Raw genomic sequence first — 21,193 nt, 5'->3', positions numbered from 1 at the left:
CTCACCACCCACACCACCCTCACCACCCTCACCACCCTCACCACCACTCTCACCACCCACACCACCCTCACCACCCTCACCACCCTCACCACCATCACCACACTCACCACCACCACCCTCACCACCCTCCTCACCACTCTCACCACCCTCACCACCATCACCACACTCACCACCACCCTCACCAGCACCCTCACCACCCTCACCACCCTCACCACCACCCTCACCACCACCCTTACACCCTCATTACCCTCAAAAGCACCCTCACCACCACCCACACCACCCTCACCACCACCCTCACCACCCTCCTCACCACCCTCACCACCACCCTCACCACCACCCTCACACCACCCTCACTACCACCCTCACCACCCTCACCACCCTCACACACCTCACCGACCATCACACACACTCACCACCACCCTCACCACCACCCTCACCAGCACCCTCACCACCCTCACCACCCTCACCACCACCCTCACCACCACCCTTACACCCTCATTACCCTCAAAAGCACCTCACCACCCTCACCACCACCCACCACCCTCACCACCACCCTCACCACCCTCCTCACCACCCTCACCACCCCCTCACCACCACCCTCACACCACCCTCACTACCACCCTCACCACCCTCACCACCCTCACACCACCCTCACCAACACCCTCACCAGCCTCACCACCCTGACCACCACCCTCACCACCCTCACCACCCTCCTCACCACCACCACCCTCACCACCCTCACCACCCTCCTCACCACCCTCCTCACCACCCTCCTCACCACCACCCTCACCCTCCTCACCACCCTCACCACCCTCACCCTCACCACCCACACCACCATCACCACCCTCACTCTCCTCACCACCCTCACCCTCACTACTACCCTCACCACCCTCCTCACCCTCCTCACCACCCTCACCACCAACCACCCTCCTCACCACCACCCTCACCGCCCTCACCACCCTCACCACCCTCACCACCCTCCTCACCACCACCCTCACCACCACCCTCACCACCCTCACCACCCTCACTACTACCCTCACCACCCTCCTCACCACCACCCTCACCACCACCCTCACCACCACCCTCACCACCCTCACCACACTCACCGCACTCACCACCCTCACACCACCCTCACCAACACCCTCACCAGCCTCACCACCCTGACCACCACCCTCACCACCCTCACCACCGTCACCACCACCCTTACCACCCTCACCACCACCCTCACCACCCTCACCCTCCTCACCACCACCACCCTCACCACCCTCACCACCCTCACCACCCTCCTCACCACCCTCACCACCACCCTCCTCACCACCACCCTCACCACCACCCTCACCACCACCCTCACCACCCTCCTCACCACCCTCACCACCCTCACCACCACCCTCACCACCACCCTCACCACCACCCTCACCACCACCCTCACCACCACCCTCACCACCCTCACCACCACCACCCTCACCACCCTCACCACCACCCTCACCACCACCCTCACCACCCTCACCACCACCACCCTCACCACCCTCACCACCACCTCACCTCGAACACGCCGTCCGGCAGGCCTGCAAGCATGAAGAGGTGCAGCTCGGCACGGCCGCCCTTACCACCCTCACCACCACCCTCACACCACCACCATCACCGCCACCACCGCCGCCACCCGCCGCCACCGCCCTCACCACCCTCACCCTCCTCACCACCCTCACCACCCTCACCACCCTCACCACCACCCTCACCACCCTCACTACTACCCTCACCACCCTCACTACCACCCTCACCACCACCCTCACCACCACCCTCATCACCACCCTCACCACCACCCTCACCACCACCACCCTCACCACCCTCACCACCCTCACCACCACCTCACCTCGAACACGCCGTCCGGCAGGCCTGCAAGCATGAAGAGGTGCAGCTCGGCACGGCCGCCGCTCGCCGAGCGGCCGATCTTCTGCCGCAGCTTGTCGGGGGTCCACTCGTGGTTCAGGTTCATCTGACGCAGTTTGTTCTCACTCACCTGGGGGGGTGAGGGGGGTGGGGGGGTGGTGGGGGGGTGGTGGGGGGGGTGGTGGGGGGGGGTGGTGGTGGGGGGGGGTGGATACATTGCAGCAGCTATGAGATGTTGACTACCTCGCCTGGGCTACAGGAGGTCGTGGGTTCCATCCCGACCCTGACGCCTGCTGCTGCTGCTGCTGCTGTAGATTTGGAGTTTGTGGTGTCTCTCTCATCATCATCATCACGGTTGGGGTGGTGGTGGTGGGGGGGGGGTGGTGGGGGGGTGGTGGGGGGGGGGGTGGTGGGTGGGGGGGGGGGGGTGGTGGGGGGGGTGGGGGGGTGGGGGGGGGGGGGGTGGGGGGGGGGTGCATCGTGTTCTCACCTCGGACAGGAACACGGCGAAGCGCTTCGAGTACAGGGGGTCAACCTGGGACAGACGACAACAACAACAACAACATCAACAACAACATCATCAACAACAACAACATCATCAACAACAACATCAACAACAACAACAACATCAACAACAACATCATCAACAACAACATCAACAACAACAACATCAACAACAACAACATCATCAACAACATCATCAACAACAACATTAACAACAACAACAACAACAACATCATCAACAACAACATCAACAACAACATCATCAACAACAACATCATCAACAACAACAACATCATCAACAACAACATCATCAACAACAACAACATCAACAACAACATCATCAACAACAACAACATCAACAACAACAACATCATCAACAACAACACTCACCTACTCCCTTACTCTCTCACCTACTAATTCGCTCACACACCTCTCACACCCACCCATCCACCCACCCACACACCCACAAAGTTCTCACCCACCCGCTCACTCACTCATCCACTCACCTACCTACGTATCCACTCACCACCTCTCCACCCACCCACCCATCCACTCGCCCACCCACCCATCCACTCGCCCACCCACCCACTCACTCACCCACTCACTCACCCACCCACTCACCCACCCACTCACCCACTCATTCACCCACTCACCCACCCACTCACTCACCCACCCACTCACTCACCCAAACTCACCCACCCACCCCACTCACCCGCCCACCCACCCAACTACACACCCACCCACCCACTCACTCACTCACCCACCTACCCACTCACCCACCCACCCACTCACCCGCCCACCCACCCGCTCACCCACCCACTCACCCACTCACCCACCCACTCACTCACCCACCCATCCACTCACCCACCTCCCCACTCACCATCCACTCACTCACCACACAACCACCAGCTCACTCATCCACCCACTCACCCACCCACCCACTCACTCATCCATCCACTCACCCACCCACCCACTCACTCACCCACCCATCCACTCACCCACCTCCCCACTCACCCATCCACTCACTCACCACACAACCACCAGCTCACTCATCCACCCACTCACCCACCCACTCACTCATCCACCACTCACCCACCCACTCACTCATCCATCCACTCACCCACCCCACTCATCCAACCATTCATCCACCCACACACCCCGCCCGCTCACCCACCCACCCGCTCACCCGTCCACCCGCTAACTCGCCCACCCACCCACCCATCCACTCACCCACTCACCCACCCATCCACTCACCCGCCCACCCATCCACTCACCCGCCCACTCAGCCACCCACTCACCCATCCACTCACTCACCACACAACCACCAGCTCACTCATCCACCCACTCACCCACCCACCCACTCACCCACCCACCCACCCACCCGCTCACTCGCCCACCCGCCCACCCGCTCACCCGCCTACCTCCCCACTCACTCACCACACAACCACCAGCTCACTCATCCACCCACTCACCCACCCACTCACTCACCCATCCACTCACTCACCCATCCACTCACCCACCCATCCATCCACTCACCCACCCACTCATCCAACCATTCATCCACCCACACACCCGCCCGCTCACCCACCCACCCGCTCACCCGCCCACCTCCCCACTCACCCATCCACTCACTCACCACACAACCACCAGCTCACTCATCCACCCACTCACCCACCCACTCACTCACCCATCCACTCACTCACCCATCCACTCACCCACCCATCCATCCACTCACCCACCCACTCATCCAACCATTCATCCACCCACACACCCGCCCGCTCACCCACCCACCCGCTCACCCGTCCACCCACTAACTCGCCCACCCACCCACCCACTCACCCACCCATCCACTCACCCGCCCACCCATCCACTCACCCGCCCACTCAGCCACCCACTCACCCATCCACTCACTCACCCACACAACCACCAGCTCACTCATCCACCCACTCACCCACCCACCCACCCGCTCACTCGCCCACCCGCTCACCCCGCCACCTCCCCACTCACTCACCACACAACCACCAGCTCACTCATCCACCCACTCACCCACCCATCCATCCACTCAACCACCCACTCATCCAACCATTCATCCACCCACACACCCGCCCGCTCACCCACCCACCCGCTCACCCGTCCACCCGCTAACCTCGCCCACCCACCCACCCATCCACTCACCCACTCACCCACCATCCACTCACCCGCCCACCCATCCACTCACCCGCCCACTCAGCCACCCACTCACCCATCCACTCACTCACCACACAAACCACCAGCTCACTCATCCACCCACCCACCCCTCACTCGCCCACCCGCCCACCCGCTCACCCGCCCACCTCCCCACTCACTCACCACACAACCACCAGCTCACTCATCCACCCACTCACCCCACCCACCCACTCACTCATCCATCCACTCACCCACCCACTCATCCAACCATTCATCCACCCACACACCCGCCCACCCACCCACCCCCCCCACCCCCCACCCCCCCCCCCCCCCCCCCCACCACCCCCCCCACCACCCCCCCCCCACCTGGTCAATGAGGTGTAGCAGGAAGGCGAAGTCGTTCTTGACGTCCGGGATGTCACTGAAGGCGCTCTCCTCGCGTGCGTTCTCAAACGAGTAGCGCTTCAGAGAGCGCCCCACCACCATCCACAGCAGCGTGTACACGCACACAGCCCCGTAGAACAACAGCAGGGCCACGTACAGCAGGCACAGCACCTACACACAGCGTCACAACAACAACTACAACCACTACAACAACCACCACAACAACTACAACCACCACCACAACCACCACCACCACCATCCACAGCAGCGTGTACACGCACACAGCCCCGTAGAACAACAGCAGGGCCACGTACAGCAGGCACAGCACCTACACACAGCGTCACAACAACAACTACAACCACTACAACAACCACCACAACCACCACAACAACTACAACCACCACCACAACCACCACCACCACCATCCACAGCAGCGTGTACACGCACACAGCCCCGTAGAACAACAGCAGGGCCACGTACAGCAGGCACAGCACCTACACACAGCGTCACAACAACAACTACAACCACTACAACAACCACCACAACCACCACAACAACTACAACCACCACCACAACCACCACCACCACCATCCACAGCAGCGTGTACACGCACACCAGCCCCGTAGAACAACAGCAGGGCCACGTACAGCAGGCACAGCACCTACACACAGCGTCACAACAACAACCACAACTACAACCACAACAACTACAACAACAACCACAACAACAACCACAACAACAACCACAATAACCACCACAACAACCACCACAACAACCACCACAACAACCACCACAACCGCATGCACGCAAACACACACAGACATGCACACGCGCACACACACACACGTACACACCCACTACACACACGTACACACACACGACACACGTACACCACACACACGTACACACACACACGTACACACACCCACGTACACACGCACGCACACACACACACGTATACACACACACACACGTACACACACACACGTACACACACACACGTACACACACGCACGCACACACACACACGTATACACACACACACACGTACACACACACACGTACACACACACACGTACACACACACACGTATACACACACACACACGTACACACACACACGTACACACACGCACGTACACACCACACACGTACACACACGTACACACACACACATACACACTCACACGTACACACACGTACACACACACACGTACACACTCACACGTACACACACACGTACACACACACACGTACACACACACGTACACACACACACATACACACTCACACGTACACACACGTACACACACACACATACACACTCACACGTACACACACGCACGCACACACACACACGTATACACACACACACACGTACACACACACACACGTACACACACACACATACACACTCACACGTACACACACGTACACACACACACGTACACACTCCACGTACACACGTACACACACACACGTACACACACACACGTACACACACACACATACACACTCACACGTACACCACAACGTACACACACACACATACACACTCACACGTACACACACGTACACACACACACGTACACACACGTACACACACACACGTACACACACACACGTAACACACACGTACACACACACACGTACACACACGTACACACACACACGTACACACACACACGTACACACACATACACACTCACACGTACACACACGTACACACACACACATACACACTCACACGTACACACACGTACACACACACACGTACACACCACACGTACACACACACACGTACCACACTCACACGTACACACACACGTACACACACCACACGTACACACTCACACGTACACACACGTACACACACACACGTACACACGCGTACCCCTACGTACACACACACCCCCCACGCACCCCCGACGTACACAAACACACGTACACACGCACCCCACGTAGACACACCCATACACACACCACCACGTACACACACCCACACGCACCCCCACATACACACACACACACATACACACACACCCCCACGTACGCACACACACCCCCACACACACCCCCACATACGTACACACACACCCCACGTACACACACATACACACCACACCCCCACACACCCCCCACGTACACACACACACACCCACGTACACACACACACATACACCCCCCCACGTACACACACACACACACACCCCCACACACCCCACGTACAACACACACACACCCCCCCCACGTACACACACCCCCACGTACACACCCCCCGTACACACACACCCCCACGTACACACCACACACACACCCCCACGTACACACACACACACACACACACCCCCACGTACACACCCCCACGTACACACACCCCCCCCCACGTACACACACCCCCACGTACACACACACACACACCCCCACGTACACACCCCCACGTACACACACACCCCACGTACACACCACCCCCACGTACACACCCCCACGTACACACACCCCCCACGTACACACACACCCCCACGTACACACACACACACACCCCCACGTACACACCCCCACGTACACACACACCCCCACGTACACACACCCCCACGTACACACCCCCAGGTACACACACACCCCCAGGTACACACACACCCCCACGTACACACACACCCCCACGTACACACCCCCACGTACACACACACACACACCCCCCACGTACACACACCCCCAGGTACACACACACCCCCACGTACACACACACCCCCACGTACACCCCCCACGTACACACACACACACCCACGTACCACACACACATACACCCCCCCCCGTACCACACACACACACACCCCCCACACCAACCCCCACGTACACACACACCCCCCCACGTACACACACCCCCACGTACACACCCCCATGTACCACACACACCCCCACGTACACACACACACCACACCCCCCCCCACGTACACACCCCCACGTACACACCCCCACGTACACACACACACACCACACCCACGTACACACACACACACACACGTACACACACACACACCACACACCCCCACGTACACACACACCCCACGTACACACACCACACACACACCCACGTACACACACACACACACACGTACACACACACACACACACACCCCCACGTACACACACACCCCCACGTACACACACACCCCCCACACACACCCCCACGTACACACACACACACACCCACGTACACACACACACACACATACACCCCCCCACGTACACACACACACACACGCACCCCCACGTACACACACACACGCACCCCCACGTACACACACACACACACCCCCACACACACACCCCCACGTACACACCCCCACATACACACACACCCCCACGTACACACCCCCCACGTACACACACCCCCCACGTACACACACCCCCACGTACACACACCCCCGACGTACACACACCCCCACGTACACACACCCCCACGTACACACACCCCCCGTACACACACCCCCACGTACACACACCCCCACGTACACACCCCCACGTACACACCCCCCACGCACGTACCCTGAACAACGTGGCGAGGGGGTGAGCACAGCGGTACACGCGGTACACACACGTACACACGTACACACACACACACATACACACACACCCCCACACACACCCCCACACCCCCCCACGTACACCCCCACGTACACACCCCCACGTACACACACACACATACACACACCCCCACGTCACACACACACACCCCCACGTACACACACACACACACACCCCCACGTACACACACCCCCACACACACACACCCCCACGTACACACACACACACACCCCCACGTACACACACCCGTACACACACCCCCACGTACACACACCCCCACACACACACACCCCCCACGTACACACACACACACACCCCCACGTAGCACACACACACATACACACATGTACACCCCACGCGTACCCCTAAACAGCGTTGCAAGGGGGGAGGGCACAGCGGGTACACGCGGTACACACACACCCCCACGTACACACACATACATACACACACACACGTACACACACACACATACACACACGTACACCACGCGTACCGCTGAACAGCGTGGGCGAGGGGGGGGGGCACAGCGGGTACACGCGGGTACACACACACACACACGTACACACACAGACATACACACACACCCCCACGTACACACACCCCCACGTACACACACACCCCCACGTACGTACACACACCCCCACGTACCCTGAACAGCGTGGCGAGGGGGGTGGGCACAGCGGGTACACGCGGTACACACACACACGACACATACACACACGTACACCCCACGCGTACCCTGAACAGCGTGGCGAGGGGGGGTGGGCACAGCGGTACACGCGGTAGGCCGGTGAACTCCCGGAGGCTCACGGCGCAGTCGACGTCAAAGCGGATCCCCCGTGCCGACCCCACGCCGTCGAGCGCGAGCGCGCCCGCCAGCAGCGGCCGCTACGCAGCCACGCCTGTCGCAGGTAGAGCCCGTGCACACTCTCGCTGCACTCCACGTGCACACGGAACTTCTTGACCTTCTCGAAGAGGGGCACGTGCCTGGGGGAGAGGGGAGGGGGGAGGGGGAGGGAGAGAAAACACAGAGACTCATAGAGATATATGGCGAAACAGAGACACACAGAGACCCACAGAGACTCACAAAGAGATACAGAGACACACAGAGACACACAGAGAGATACAGAAACACACAGAGACTCACAGAGACACACAGAGACACACAGAGACACACAGAGACTCACAGAGACACACAGAGACACACAGAGACACACAGAGACACACAGAGACTCACAAAGAGATACAGAGACACACAGAGACACACAGAGAGATACAGAGACACACAGAGACACACAGAGACACACAGAGACTCACAGAGACACACAGAGACACAGAGACTCACACAGTGACACACAGAGACACACAGAGACACACAGAGACCCACAGAGACTCACAAAGAGATACAGAGACACACAGAGACACACAGAGAGATACAGAGACACACAGAGCCACACAGAGACACACAGAGACACACAGAGACTCACAGAGACACACAGAGACACACAGAGACTCACAGAGACACACAGAGACACACAGAAACACACAGAGACACAGAGAGACACACAGAGATACACAGAGACCCACAGTGACACACAGAGACACACAGAGACACACACAAGGGGGAGACTCACACACACACAGACACACACAGAGACACACAGTGACACAGAGACACACAGAGACACACAGAGACACACAGAGACACAGAGACTCACACAGTGACACACAGAGACACACAGAGACACACAGAGACCCACAGAGACTCACAAAGAGATACAGAGACACACAGAGACACACAGAGAGATACAGAGACACACAGAGACACACAGAGACACACAGAGACACACAGAGACTCACAGAGACACACAGAGACACACAGAGACTCACAGAGACACACAGAGACACACAGAGACACAGAGAGACACACAGAGATACACAGAGACCCACAGTGACACACAGAGACACACAGAGACACACACAAGGGGAGACTCACACACACACAGACACACACAGAGACAACAGCAGTGACACAGAGACACACAGAGACACACAGAGACACACAGAGACACACAGAGACACAGAGACTCACACAGTGACACACAGAGACACACAGAGACACACAGAGATACACAGAGACACACATAGACTCACAGAGACACAGAGACTCAAACAGTGACACACAGAGACTCACAGAAACACAGAGACTCACACAGTGACACACAGAGACACACAGAGACACACAGAGACACACACAGAGACACACACACAGAGACACACAGAGACACACACAGTGACACACAGACTCACACACAGACACACACACACAGAGACACACACAGTGACACACAGACACACACACAGACACACACAGTGACACACAGACTCACACACACACACAGAGACACACACAGACTCACACAAGGGGAGACTCACACACACACACACACACACGTGGCGATGTGAGTGGGCTACCTGCAGAGACACACAGTGACACACACAGAGACACACAGAGACACACAGAGACACACAGAGACTCAGAGAGACACACAGAGACACACAGAGACACAGAGACACACAGAGACTCAGAGACACACAGAGACACAGACACACACAGAGACACACAGAGACACACAGAGACACACAGAGACACACAGAGACTCACAGAGACACACACAAGGGGAGACTCACAGAGACACACAGAGACACACACAAGGGGAGACTCACAGAGACACACAGAGACACACACAAGGGGAGACTCACAGAGACACACAGAGACACACACAAGGGGAGACTCACAGAGACACACAGAGACACACACAAGGGGAGACTCACAGAGACACACACAAGGGGAGACTCACAGAGACACACAGAGACACACACACACAGAGACACACACACACAGAGACACACACAAGGGGAGACTCACAGAGACACACAGAGACACACACAAGGGGAGACTCACAGAGACACACAGAGACACACACAAGGGGAGACACACAGAGACACACACAAGGGGAGACTCACAGAGACACACAGAGACACACACAAGGGGAGACTCACAGAGACACACACAAGGGGAGACTCACAGAGACACACAGAGACACACACACACAGAGACACACACACACAGAGACACACACAAGGGGAGACTCACAGAGACACACAGAGACACACACAAGGGGAGACTCACAGAGACACACAGAGACACACACAAGGGGAGACTCACAGAGACACACAGAGACACACACAAGGGGAGACTCACAGAGACACACAGAGACACACACAAGGGGAGACTCACAGAGACACACAGAGACACACACAAGGGGAGACTCACAGAGACACACAGAGACACACACAAGGGGAGACTCACAGAGACACACAGAGACACACACACACAGAGACACACACACAGACACGTGTGGATGTGAGCTGGCTACCTGCTCTCCCTCCTGTCTGTCCAGCAGGCTGCTGCCTCCTCCACCTCCTCCGCAGGGGAAGTCCGTCGCGTTGGGATCTCCACTCGTCGGAGACAGAGGAAGCCCCGGGGGGGTATCCAACTACTCACACGCAGAGTGACAGAGATGAGTGGGTGAGAGATGAGTGGGTGAGAGAGATGAGTGGGTGAGAGATGAGAGAGATGAGTAAGTGACAGATGAGTGGGTGAGAGATGAGTGGGTGAGAGATGAGTGGGTGAGAGAGATGAGTGGGTGAGAGATGAGTGGGTGGGAGATGAGTGGGTGGGAGATGAGTGGGTGAGAGATGAGAGAGATGAGTGGGTGAGAGATGAGTGGGTGGGAGATGAGAGAGATGAGGTGGGGTGGGAGATGAGTGGGTGGGAGATGAGAGAGATGAGTGGGGTGGGAGATGAGTGGGTGAGAGATGAGAGAGATGAGTGGGTGAGAGATGAGTGGGGGGAGAGATGAGGCGGGTGAGAGAGATGAGAGAGATGAGTGGGTGAGAGATGAGAGAGATGAGTGGGGTGGGAGATGAGTGGGTGAGAGATGAGAGAGATGAGTGGGTGAGAGATGAGTGGGGTGGGAGATGAGTGGGTGGGAGAGATGAGAGAGATGAGTGGGTGAGAGATGAGTGGGTGAGAGATGAGTGGGGTGAGAGATGAGTGGGTGGGAGATGAGAGAGAGATGAGTGGGTGGGAGATGAGTGGGTGAGAGATGAGTGGGTGAGAGATGAGTGGGTGAGAGATGGGAGAGATGAGTGGGTGGGAGATGAGTGGGTGAGAGATGAGTGGGTGAGAGATGAGTGGGTGAGAGATGAGGTGGGTGAGAGATGAGTGGGTGAGAGATGAGTGGGTGGGAGATGCGTGGGTGAGAGATGAGTGGGTGAGAGATGAGTGGGTGAGAGATGAGTGGGTGGGAGATGAGTGGGTGAGAGATGAGTGGGTGGGAGATGGGAGAGATGAGTGGGTGAGAGATGAGTGGGTGAGAGATGAGTGGGTGAGAGATGAGTGGGTGAGAGATGAGTGGTGAGAGATGAGAGAGATGAGTGGGTGAGAGATGAGTGGGTGAGAGATGAGTGGTGAGAGATGGGAGAGATGAGTGGGTGAGAGATGAGTGGGTGAGAGATGAGAGAGATGAGTGGGTGAGAGATGAGTGGGTGAGAGATGAGTGGGTGAGAGATGAGTGGGTGAGAGATGAGTGGGTGGGAGATGAGAGAGATGAGTGGGTGAGAGATGAGTGGGTGAGAGATGAGTGGGTGGGAGATGAGTGGGTGGGAGATGAGTGGGTGAGAGATGAGTGGGTGAGAGATGAGTGGGTGGGAGATGAGTGGGTGAGAGAGATGAGTGGGTGAGAGATGAGTGGGTGGGAGATGAGTGGGTGGGAGATGAGAGAGATGAGTGGGTGAGAGATGAGTGGGTGGGAGATGAGTGGGTGGGAGATGAGAGAGATGAGTGGGTGAGAGATGAGTGGGTGAGAGATGAGTGGGTGAGAGATGAGTGGGTGGGAGATGAGTGGGTGGGAGATGAGTGGGTGAGAGATGAGTGGGTGGGAGATGAGTGGGTGAGAGATGAGTGGGTGAGAGATGAGTGGGTGAGAGATGAGTGGGTGAGAGATGGGAGAGATGAGTGGGTGAGAGATGAGTGGGTGGGAGATGAGTGGGTGGGAGATGAGTGGGTGAGAGATGAGTGGGTGAGAGATGAGTGGGTGGGAGATGAGTGGGTGGGAGATGAGTGGGTGAGAGATGAGTGGGTGAGAGATGAGTGGGTGGGAGATGAGTGGGTGGGAGATGAGTGGGTGAGAGATGAGTGGGTGGGAGATGAGTGGGTGAGAGATGAGTGGGTGAGAGATGAGTGGGTGGGAGATGAGTGGGTGGGAGATGAGTGGGTGAGAGATGAGTGGGTGGGAGATGAGTGGGTGAGAGATGAGAGTTGAGAGATGAGTGGGTGAGAGATGAGTGGGTGAGAGATGAGAGAGATGAGTGGGTGAGAGATGAGTGGGTGGGAGATGAGTGGGTGAGAGATGAGTGGGTGAGAGAGACGAGAGAGTTGAGAGAGAGAGATGGGGTGAGTGAGGGAGTCGAGGGAGAGAGTTTGAGAGAGACACATCATCATCACCATCAACTTCCATCATCATCACCACCATCACCATCACCACCACCATCATCATCATCATCACCATCACCACTATCACCACCACCATCATCACCACCACCACCATCATCACCACCACCACCATCATCACCACCATCACCATCACCGCCACCACTATCACCACCACCACCATCATCACCACCATCACCATCACCGCCACCACTATCACCACCACCACCATCACCACCACCACCATCACCATCACCGCCACCACTATCACCACCATCACCACCACCCCCAGCCCACCCCTTACTAGATGGTGTGAAGCTATCCTGGCTGAGTCGCGATGCACGATACCGCAGAGCCTCCACGGACGTCACCGATCCACCACCACCACCGCCACCGCCACCACCACCACCGCCACCACCGCCACCACCACCACCACCACGTGCCACCGACGGCCTACGGAGATCGGCGGCCACCCCAGCGGCCTCCTCGCCGACGGCGGTCTCGGACAAGGCCCGAGTGGTCCACGGTGAGTCGAAACATCGCCCCAGGATGGAGACAAAGTGCTCCAGCTTGGAGCTGGTGCGCGGGTAGCGCAGCCACAGGTTGGAGCAGGCGAGTAGCAACGCCGTCTGGAGCAGGACCAGGTAGGGAAAGTACTTTGCGAACCAGTGCAGGACCCGCTCGTGACAGACCGCGTCCACGTACGAGTACTGCTGACGGTCAAGATCGGCGCGTACCGCTGAGCGCCGGGGAGTCTGACGGGGCGGCGGCGGTGGTGGGGCGGGAGGGGGGAGAGATAGGGAAGGGTTGGAAGCAGGGGCGGTGTCTTCATTAGGGCGATTGGGCGACGCACCACCAACGTCATTCAACCACAGAGTCACGCGAGCCGTCACTGTCAGCCTCTGGATATGGTCCAATCAGCGTCATGTCACGTTCTGTGGAGCACCGCCTCTTTTTGGGCGATTTCACTACAGCTGAGAATCGCCCCGAGTGTTCCCGTAGACTTACATTCAAAGATGTTTTTTTTCGAACTGGGGGGGCGCTGCAATGCGTTCTCTACGGCTTCCGGGAGGGCTCGCACTAACGTCACTGTCAGCCGCTGGATATGGTCCAATCAGCGTCATGTCACGTTCTGTGGAGCACCGCCTCTTTTTGGGCGATTTCACTACAGCTGAGAATCGCCCCGAGTGTTCCCGTAGACTTACATTCAAAGATGTTTTTTTTTCGAATGGGGGGGGCGCTGCAATGCATTCTCTACGGCTTCCGGGAGGGCTCGCCCTAACGTGCTTACGTCATCATACGTGCCTGCGTCATCACACGTAAGCACGTTGCATCCAACAATATTGCTTGTCGCCACCTAGTGGAACCTTTAATAAAAGAAACTTGAGTGGATTGTACATTAATAGTGGGTATAGAAACAAACAAGATGTATTGTAAGAGTCACTTTATTTTTCATTAATATTAAAGAAGTGACGTTTGCCTTTACACGCTTAAGCTGTTAATTTATTCATTGCATGGGTGGACCTTATCCTTATCAATCATCCAGACATTTGCCCCCCCCCTGAGAGATTTTGCAGGAGCCGCCACTGTGTGGAAGGATGGATTGTTCTTTGGTTCTTTCGGTTAAAGTGACGTGTAAAGATAAAGTAATAGATTAAGTGACAGCGCGCTGCGACGTTTCGATTGCAAGGCGAGCAATCGCCGTCGGGTACGAATTAAATGGCGACAAAAAAATCGAACCGGAAAACTGTAGACAGACGTACAAGCGGACAGATATCACCGAGATACACAGGGAGAGAGTAACACAGGCAGTCACGAAAGCTCCAAAATTAATATTGTGGATGGATGCATGGATGGATAGATGGATGGGTGTAAAGATGTAAGGATGAATAGATGCATGCATAGATAGATGTATAGATGGATGGGTGTAAGGATGTAAGGATGAATGGATGCATGGTTAGATGAATGGATGTGTGGACAGATGGATGGATAGATGGATGGGTGTAAGGATGAATGGATGCATGGTTAGATGAATGGATGTGTGGACAGATGGATAGATGGATGGGTGTAAGGATGAATGGATGCATGGTTATATGAATGGATGTGTGGACAGATGGATGGATAGATGGATGGGTGTAAGGATGAATGGATGCATGGTTAGATGAATGGATGTGTGGACAGATGGATAGATGGATGGGTGTAAGGATGGACAGACAGATGTACGGACAGATGGATGGATAGATGGATGAACGGATGCATGCATAGATGGATGATGATGACGATGACGACGACGACGATGACGATGATGACGGTGATGACGGTGATGACGATGATGACGATGATGATGATGATGGTGACGATGATGACGATGACGACGACGATGACACTGATGACGACGACGACGACGACGACGACGATGATGACACTGATGATGACGACAATTCTCGACACCTCCGTCGCTCACCACCACCTCCGACGAGGTGGACGATGCTGCCGACGATGCCGCCGACGATGCCGCCGAGGTGGACGCCGAGGTGGACGCCGAGGTGGACGACCTCGGGCTCGCTGCGGTCTCCCGCGAGGCGTTGACGGACGCGGCGGCGAGGACGTCTGCCCTGGACGCCAGGCAACGGTCGCCCTCAAAGTGCTTGCATGGCAAGCAGATCATCTTGTCCTGTGTCACCTGCAGTGGAGTGTAGTGGACAGTGTAGTGTGTAGTGTAGTGTATAGTGTAGTGTATAGTGTAGTGTATAGTGTAGTGTATAGTGTAGTGTAGTGTATAGTGTAGTGTGTAGTGTAGTAGTGTATAGTGTAGTGTAGTGTATAGTGTAGTGTATAGTGTAGTGTGTAGTGTAGTGTATAGTGTAGTGTGTAGTGTATACTGTAGTGTGTAGTGTAGTGTATAGTGTAGTGTATAGTGTAGTGTATAGTGTAGTGTATAGTGTAGTGTGTAGTGTAGTGTATAGTGTAGTGTGTAGTGTAGTGTGTAGTGTAGTGAGTAGTGTAGTGTATAGTGTAGTGTATAGTGTAGTGAATAGTGTAGTGTATAGTGTAGTGTAGTGTGTAGTGTAGTGTGTAGTGTAGTAGTGTATAGTGTAGTGTATAGTGTAGTGTGTAGTGTAGTGTATAGTGTAGTAGTGTATAGTGTAGTGTATAGTGTAGTGTGTAGTGTAGTGTGTAGTGTAGTGTGTAGTGTATAGTGTAGTGTAGTGTGTAGTGTAGTGTGTAGTGTAGTGTGTAGTGTAGTGTGTAGTGTATAGTGTAGTGTGTAGTGTAGTGTGTAGTGTATAGTGTAGTGTATAGTATAGTGTATAGTGTAGTGTATAGTGTAGTGTATAGTAGTGTAGTGTATAGTGTAGTGTATAGTGTAGTGTATAGTGGAGTGTATAGTGTAGTGTATAGTGTAGTGTATAGTGTAGTGTAGTGTATAGTGTAGTGTATAGTGTAGTGTATAGTGTAGTGTATAGTGTAGTGGACAGTGTAGTGGACAGTGTAGTGTAGTGTATAGTGTAGTGTATAGTGTAGTGTATAGTGTAGTGTATAGTGTAGTGTAGTGTATAGTGTAGTGTATAGTGTATAGTGTAGTGTATAGTGTAGTGTAGTGTGTAGTGTAGTGTAGTGTATAGTGTAGTGTGTAGTGTAGTGTATAGTGTAGTGTATAGTGTAGTGTATAGTGTAGTGTATAGTAGTGTAGTGTATAGTAGTGTAGTGTATAGTGTAGTGTATAGTGTAGTGTATAGTGTAGTGTATAGTGTAGTGTATAGTGTAGTGAATAGTGTAGTGTATAGTGTAGTGTATAGTGTAGTGTATAGTGTAGTGTATAGTGTAGTGTATAGTGTAGTGTATAGTGTAGTGTGTAGTGTATAGTGTAGTGTATAATGTATAATGTAGTGTGTAGTGTATAGTGTAGTGTATAGTGTAGTGTATAGTGTAGTGTATAGTAGTGTATAGTGTAGTGTATAGTGTAGTGTATAGTGTAGTGTATAGTGTAGTGTATAGTGTAGTGTGTAGTGTATAGTGTAGTGTATAGTGTAGTGTGTAGTGTATAGTGTATAATGTAGTGTGTAGTGTATAGTGTAGTGTATAGTGTAGTGTATAGTGTATAGTGTAGTGTATAGTGTAGTGTATAGTGTAGTGTATAGTGTATAATGTAGTGTGTAGTGTATAGTGTAGTGTGTAGTGTAGTGTATAGTGTAGTGTATAGTGTAGTGTAGTGTGTAGTGTAGTGTATAGTGTAGTGTATCGTGTAGTGTATAGTGTAGTGTATAGTGTAGTGTGTAGTGTAGTGTGTAGTGTAGTGTATAGTGTAGTGTATAGTGTAGTGTATAGTGTAGTGTGTATGGCACCGTACGTAGCCAACAGTGCCAAACGGAGGCTCATCGACAACAACAACAACAACATCATCATCATCACCACGATGTTGTTGTTGTTGTTGATGTTGTTGATGTTGTTGTTGTTGTTGCGCATTGGACCTCGAAACCTCCGTGGCCTCGGCTCACCACCACCGATGCTACGGCACCAAAATATCCACGGCACAAGTCGACCAGTGCAAGGCAGAGGTCGCAAACGGGTTTTGATTCCTTACCCGTACCCGTACCCGGCCGCACCAGGGTCGCAAACGGGTACCCGTACCCGTACCCGGCCGTACCAGTACCCTACCCGTACCCTACCCGTACCCGGCCGGGTATGGGTACCCGTACCCTACCCGTACCCTACCCGAAATGAGTGACAAACGGTGACTCACCATTGACTCACGGCCTACCCGTACCCGGCCGCACCAGGGTCGCAAACGGGTACCCGTACCAGGCCGTACCAGTACCCTACCCGTACCTGGCCGGGTACGGGTAGGGTACGGGTATCGGGTACCCGATTGCGACCTCTGGGATGAAGCCACGTTGCAGGCGCGGGTGGGTTGATTCTAGGAACTTGAATTGTGAGAAGAGACAAGACGTTGGGAAGTGAGTGACAATCACGGTGACTCACCAGTGACTCACGGCCTACCCGGCTACCCGTACCCGGCCGCACCAGGGTCGCAAACTCTCCCACTCACTCACTCACCCACCCACCAATTCAGCTACTCACTCACTCACTCACCCACCCACTCACCCACTCACTCACCCACTCACTCACCCACTCACCCACTCACTCACCCACTCACTCACTCACTCACCCACTCACGAACTCACTCACTCACCCACTCACCCACGCACCCACTTATTCACTCACGAACTCACTCACTCACCCACTCACCCACCCACGCACTCACCCACTCACCCACGCACCCACTTACTCACCCACCAACCAGAGGTCGCAAACGGGTTTTGATTCCTTACCCGTACCCGGCCACACCAGGGTCGCAAACGGCTACCCGTACCCGGCCGGGTACGGGTACCGGGTGACGTCCGAGTGCGTCCACCCATGCGTCCACCCCCCCCCCACCACCCCCACCCCCCCCCACCCACCTGCAGTGTTCCGCCAAACACAGCAATCATCATCATGATCATTGCCGTGTAGTCCAGGAAGACATCCCACCAGGGCTTGAGCACACGGAAACTCTGGTGCGTGTCGGCGAAGAAGCGGAGGTCGGTGACGGGGATCATGGCGCCCGCTCACGGTCAGGTGGGGGGAGAGCCTGGGGTTAGAGGCGCACGGAGAGATGGAGGGAGAGACAGAGAGGGGTTTTATTCAATCTTAATTTGAAATTCTAACTTGGCAATCTTTGAAGTACGTAATCGACCAGGCTATGCGTTAATTGTGTGTTGACCGACTCTCTGTGTTGTATTACGTAACGTTTCGATATTTTTGCTAGGTTATTTAATTTAGTGTGTGTCTTTCTCCCTCCCCCTCTCCTAATGTTCAAGCCTGCGTTACTTTACGACGCGTTCTTCGAACTCATCGCCATGTAAATGTTTTCTCTAACCCCTCGCCTCTCTCTGCCTCTTTCTCTGTGTATCTTGGTGATATCTGTCTGCTTATATGTCTGTCTATAGTTTTCTGGTTAGATTTTTGTTGCTATTTTATGTATACCTGATGATGATGATTGCTTGTGTTGCAATCGAAACGTCGTATGCTATATTATTTAATTTATTATTTTATCTTTATACGTCACTTTACCGAAAGAACCAAAGAATAAGGGTTTTATTCGCCATGAAAGTTCGCACGGACAAGGAATTTACTTTAAATCTTAAATCTTAAATGAGTGGTTTACAAGTGTAACTATACTAAAGGTACAAGTTTAACTAATACTTTTATTATATTATACTAAAATATTGTATTATTTTATTTTATTATTATGTTTCATTTTTATTATTTTATGATTTCCATTCTACGTGACTTTACCGAAAGAACCAAGAAGATGATACTGAGGAGCTAAAGTATGTAAAAATTCAATAATAGAAATCTAAAACATACAATAGCTATAATACACAACATAAAATGACAACAAAATGCAAACAGGCTAACACAGTGAAACTATGGCAGGTTTCCATTGTGCAGATATTGTGTTAAAGTCGGTTTCAGCGTTAAATTCAGTTTGAACCCCTGGCTTTGTTGAAGAGGCCAGCAGCGCATGGGAATGAAACTGTGTTTGTGGCGTGAGGTTTTGGTCCTGATGGACCTGCAGCCTTCTGCTGGAAGGGATTAGCTGGAACAGGGAGTGTCCAGTGTGGTGAGGAGTCGGCTACAATCTTCCTCGCTCGCCTCAGGGTCCTCTAGGTGTACAGGTCTTCTCGGTTCTTTCGGTAAAGTCACGTAGAAGGGAAGTAATAAAATAATAAAAATCAAACATGATAAAATAATTCTCACGACGTTTCGGGCCACAACGGAAGCAGCCGTCCTCAGGTGACAAAAATAAAACATAATAAAATAATTCTCACGACGTTTTCGGCCACAACGCAAGCAGCCGTCCTCAGGTGATAAAAATAAAACATAATAAAATAATTCTCACGACGTTTCGGCCACAACGCAAGCAGCCGTCCTCAGGTGACAAAAATCAAACATAATAAAATAATTCTCACGACGTTTCGGCCACAACGCAAGCAGCCGTCCTCAGGTGACAAAAATAAAACATAATAAAATAATTCTCACGACGTTTCGGCCACAACGCAAG

At 54.3% G+C, this 21,193-nt stretch overlaps 1 protein-coding gene across 1 annotated transcript in view; it reads right to left on the bottom strand.

The window, feature by feature from the left end:
* Window positions 1-1,849: 1,849 nt before the first annotated feature.
* LOC144741684 (volume-regulated anion channel subunit LRRC8A-like) overlaps window positions 1,850-21,193 on the bottom strand; it is a 28,411-nt gene continuing 9,067 nt past the window's right edge. Inside the window, exons 2-10 of the mRNA XM_078624193.1 lie at window positions 19,548-19,717; window positions 16,550-16,768; window positions 14,390-14,840; window positions 11,907-12,088; window positions 10,981-11,003; window positions 9,383-9,515; window positions 4,924-5,112; window positions 2,378-2,422; window positions 1,850-2,017 (exon numbers count right to left, since the gene is read on the bottom strand). Coding sequence (XP_078480319.1) covers window positions 1,856-2,017; window positions 2,378-2,422; window positions 4,924-5,112; window positions 9,383-9,515; window positions 10,981-11,003; window positions 11,907-12,088; window positions 14,390-14,840; window positions 16,550-16,768; window positions 19,548-19,685 — 1,542 coding nt within the window. The 5' untranslated portion in view covers window positions 19,686-19,717 and the 3' untranslated portion in view covers window positions 1,850-1,855. The remainder of the gene's footprint in view (window positions 2,018-2,377; window positions 2,423-4,923; window positions 5,113-9,382; window positions 9,516-10,980; window positions 11,004-11,906; window positions 12,089-14,389; window positions 14,841-16,549; window positions 16,769-19,547; window positions 19,718-21,193) is intronic.

The sequence above is a fragment of the Lampetra planeri genome, unplaced genomic scaffold (assembly GCF_965212315.1).
Source record: "Lampetra planeri unplaced genomic scaffold, kcLamPlan1.2.h2 scaffold_660, whole genome shotgun sequence".
Lineage (NCBI taxonomy): Eukaryota > Metazoa > Chordata > Hyperoartia > Petromyzontiformes > Petromyzontidae > Lampetra > Lampetra planeri.
This window is presented reverse-complemented; position numbering and strand designations above follow the sequence as displayed.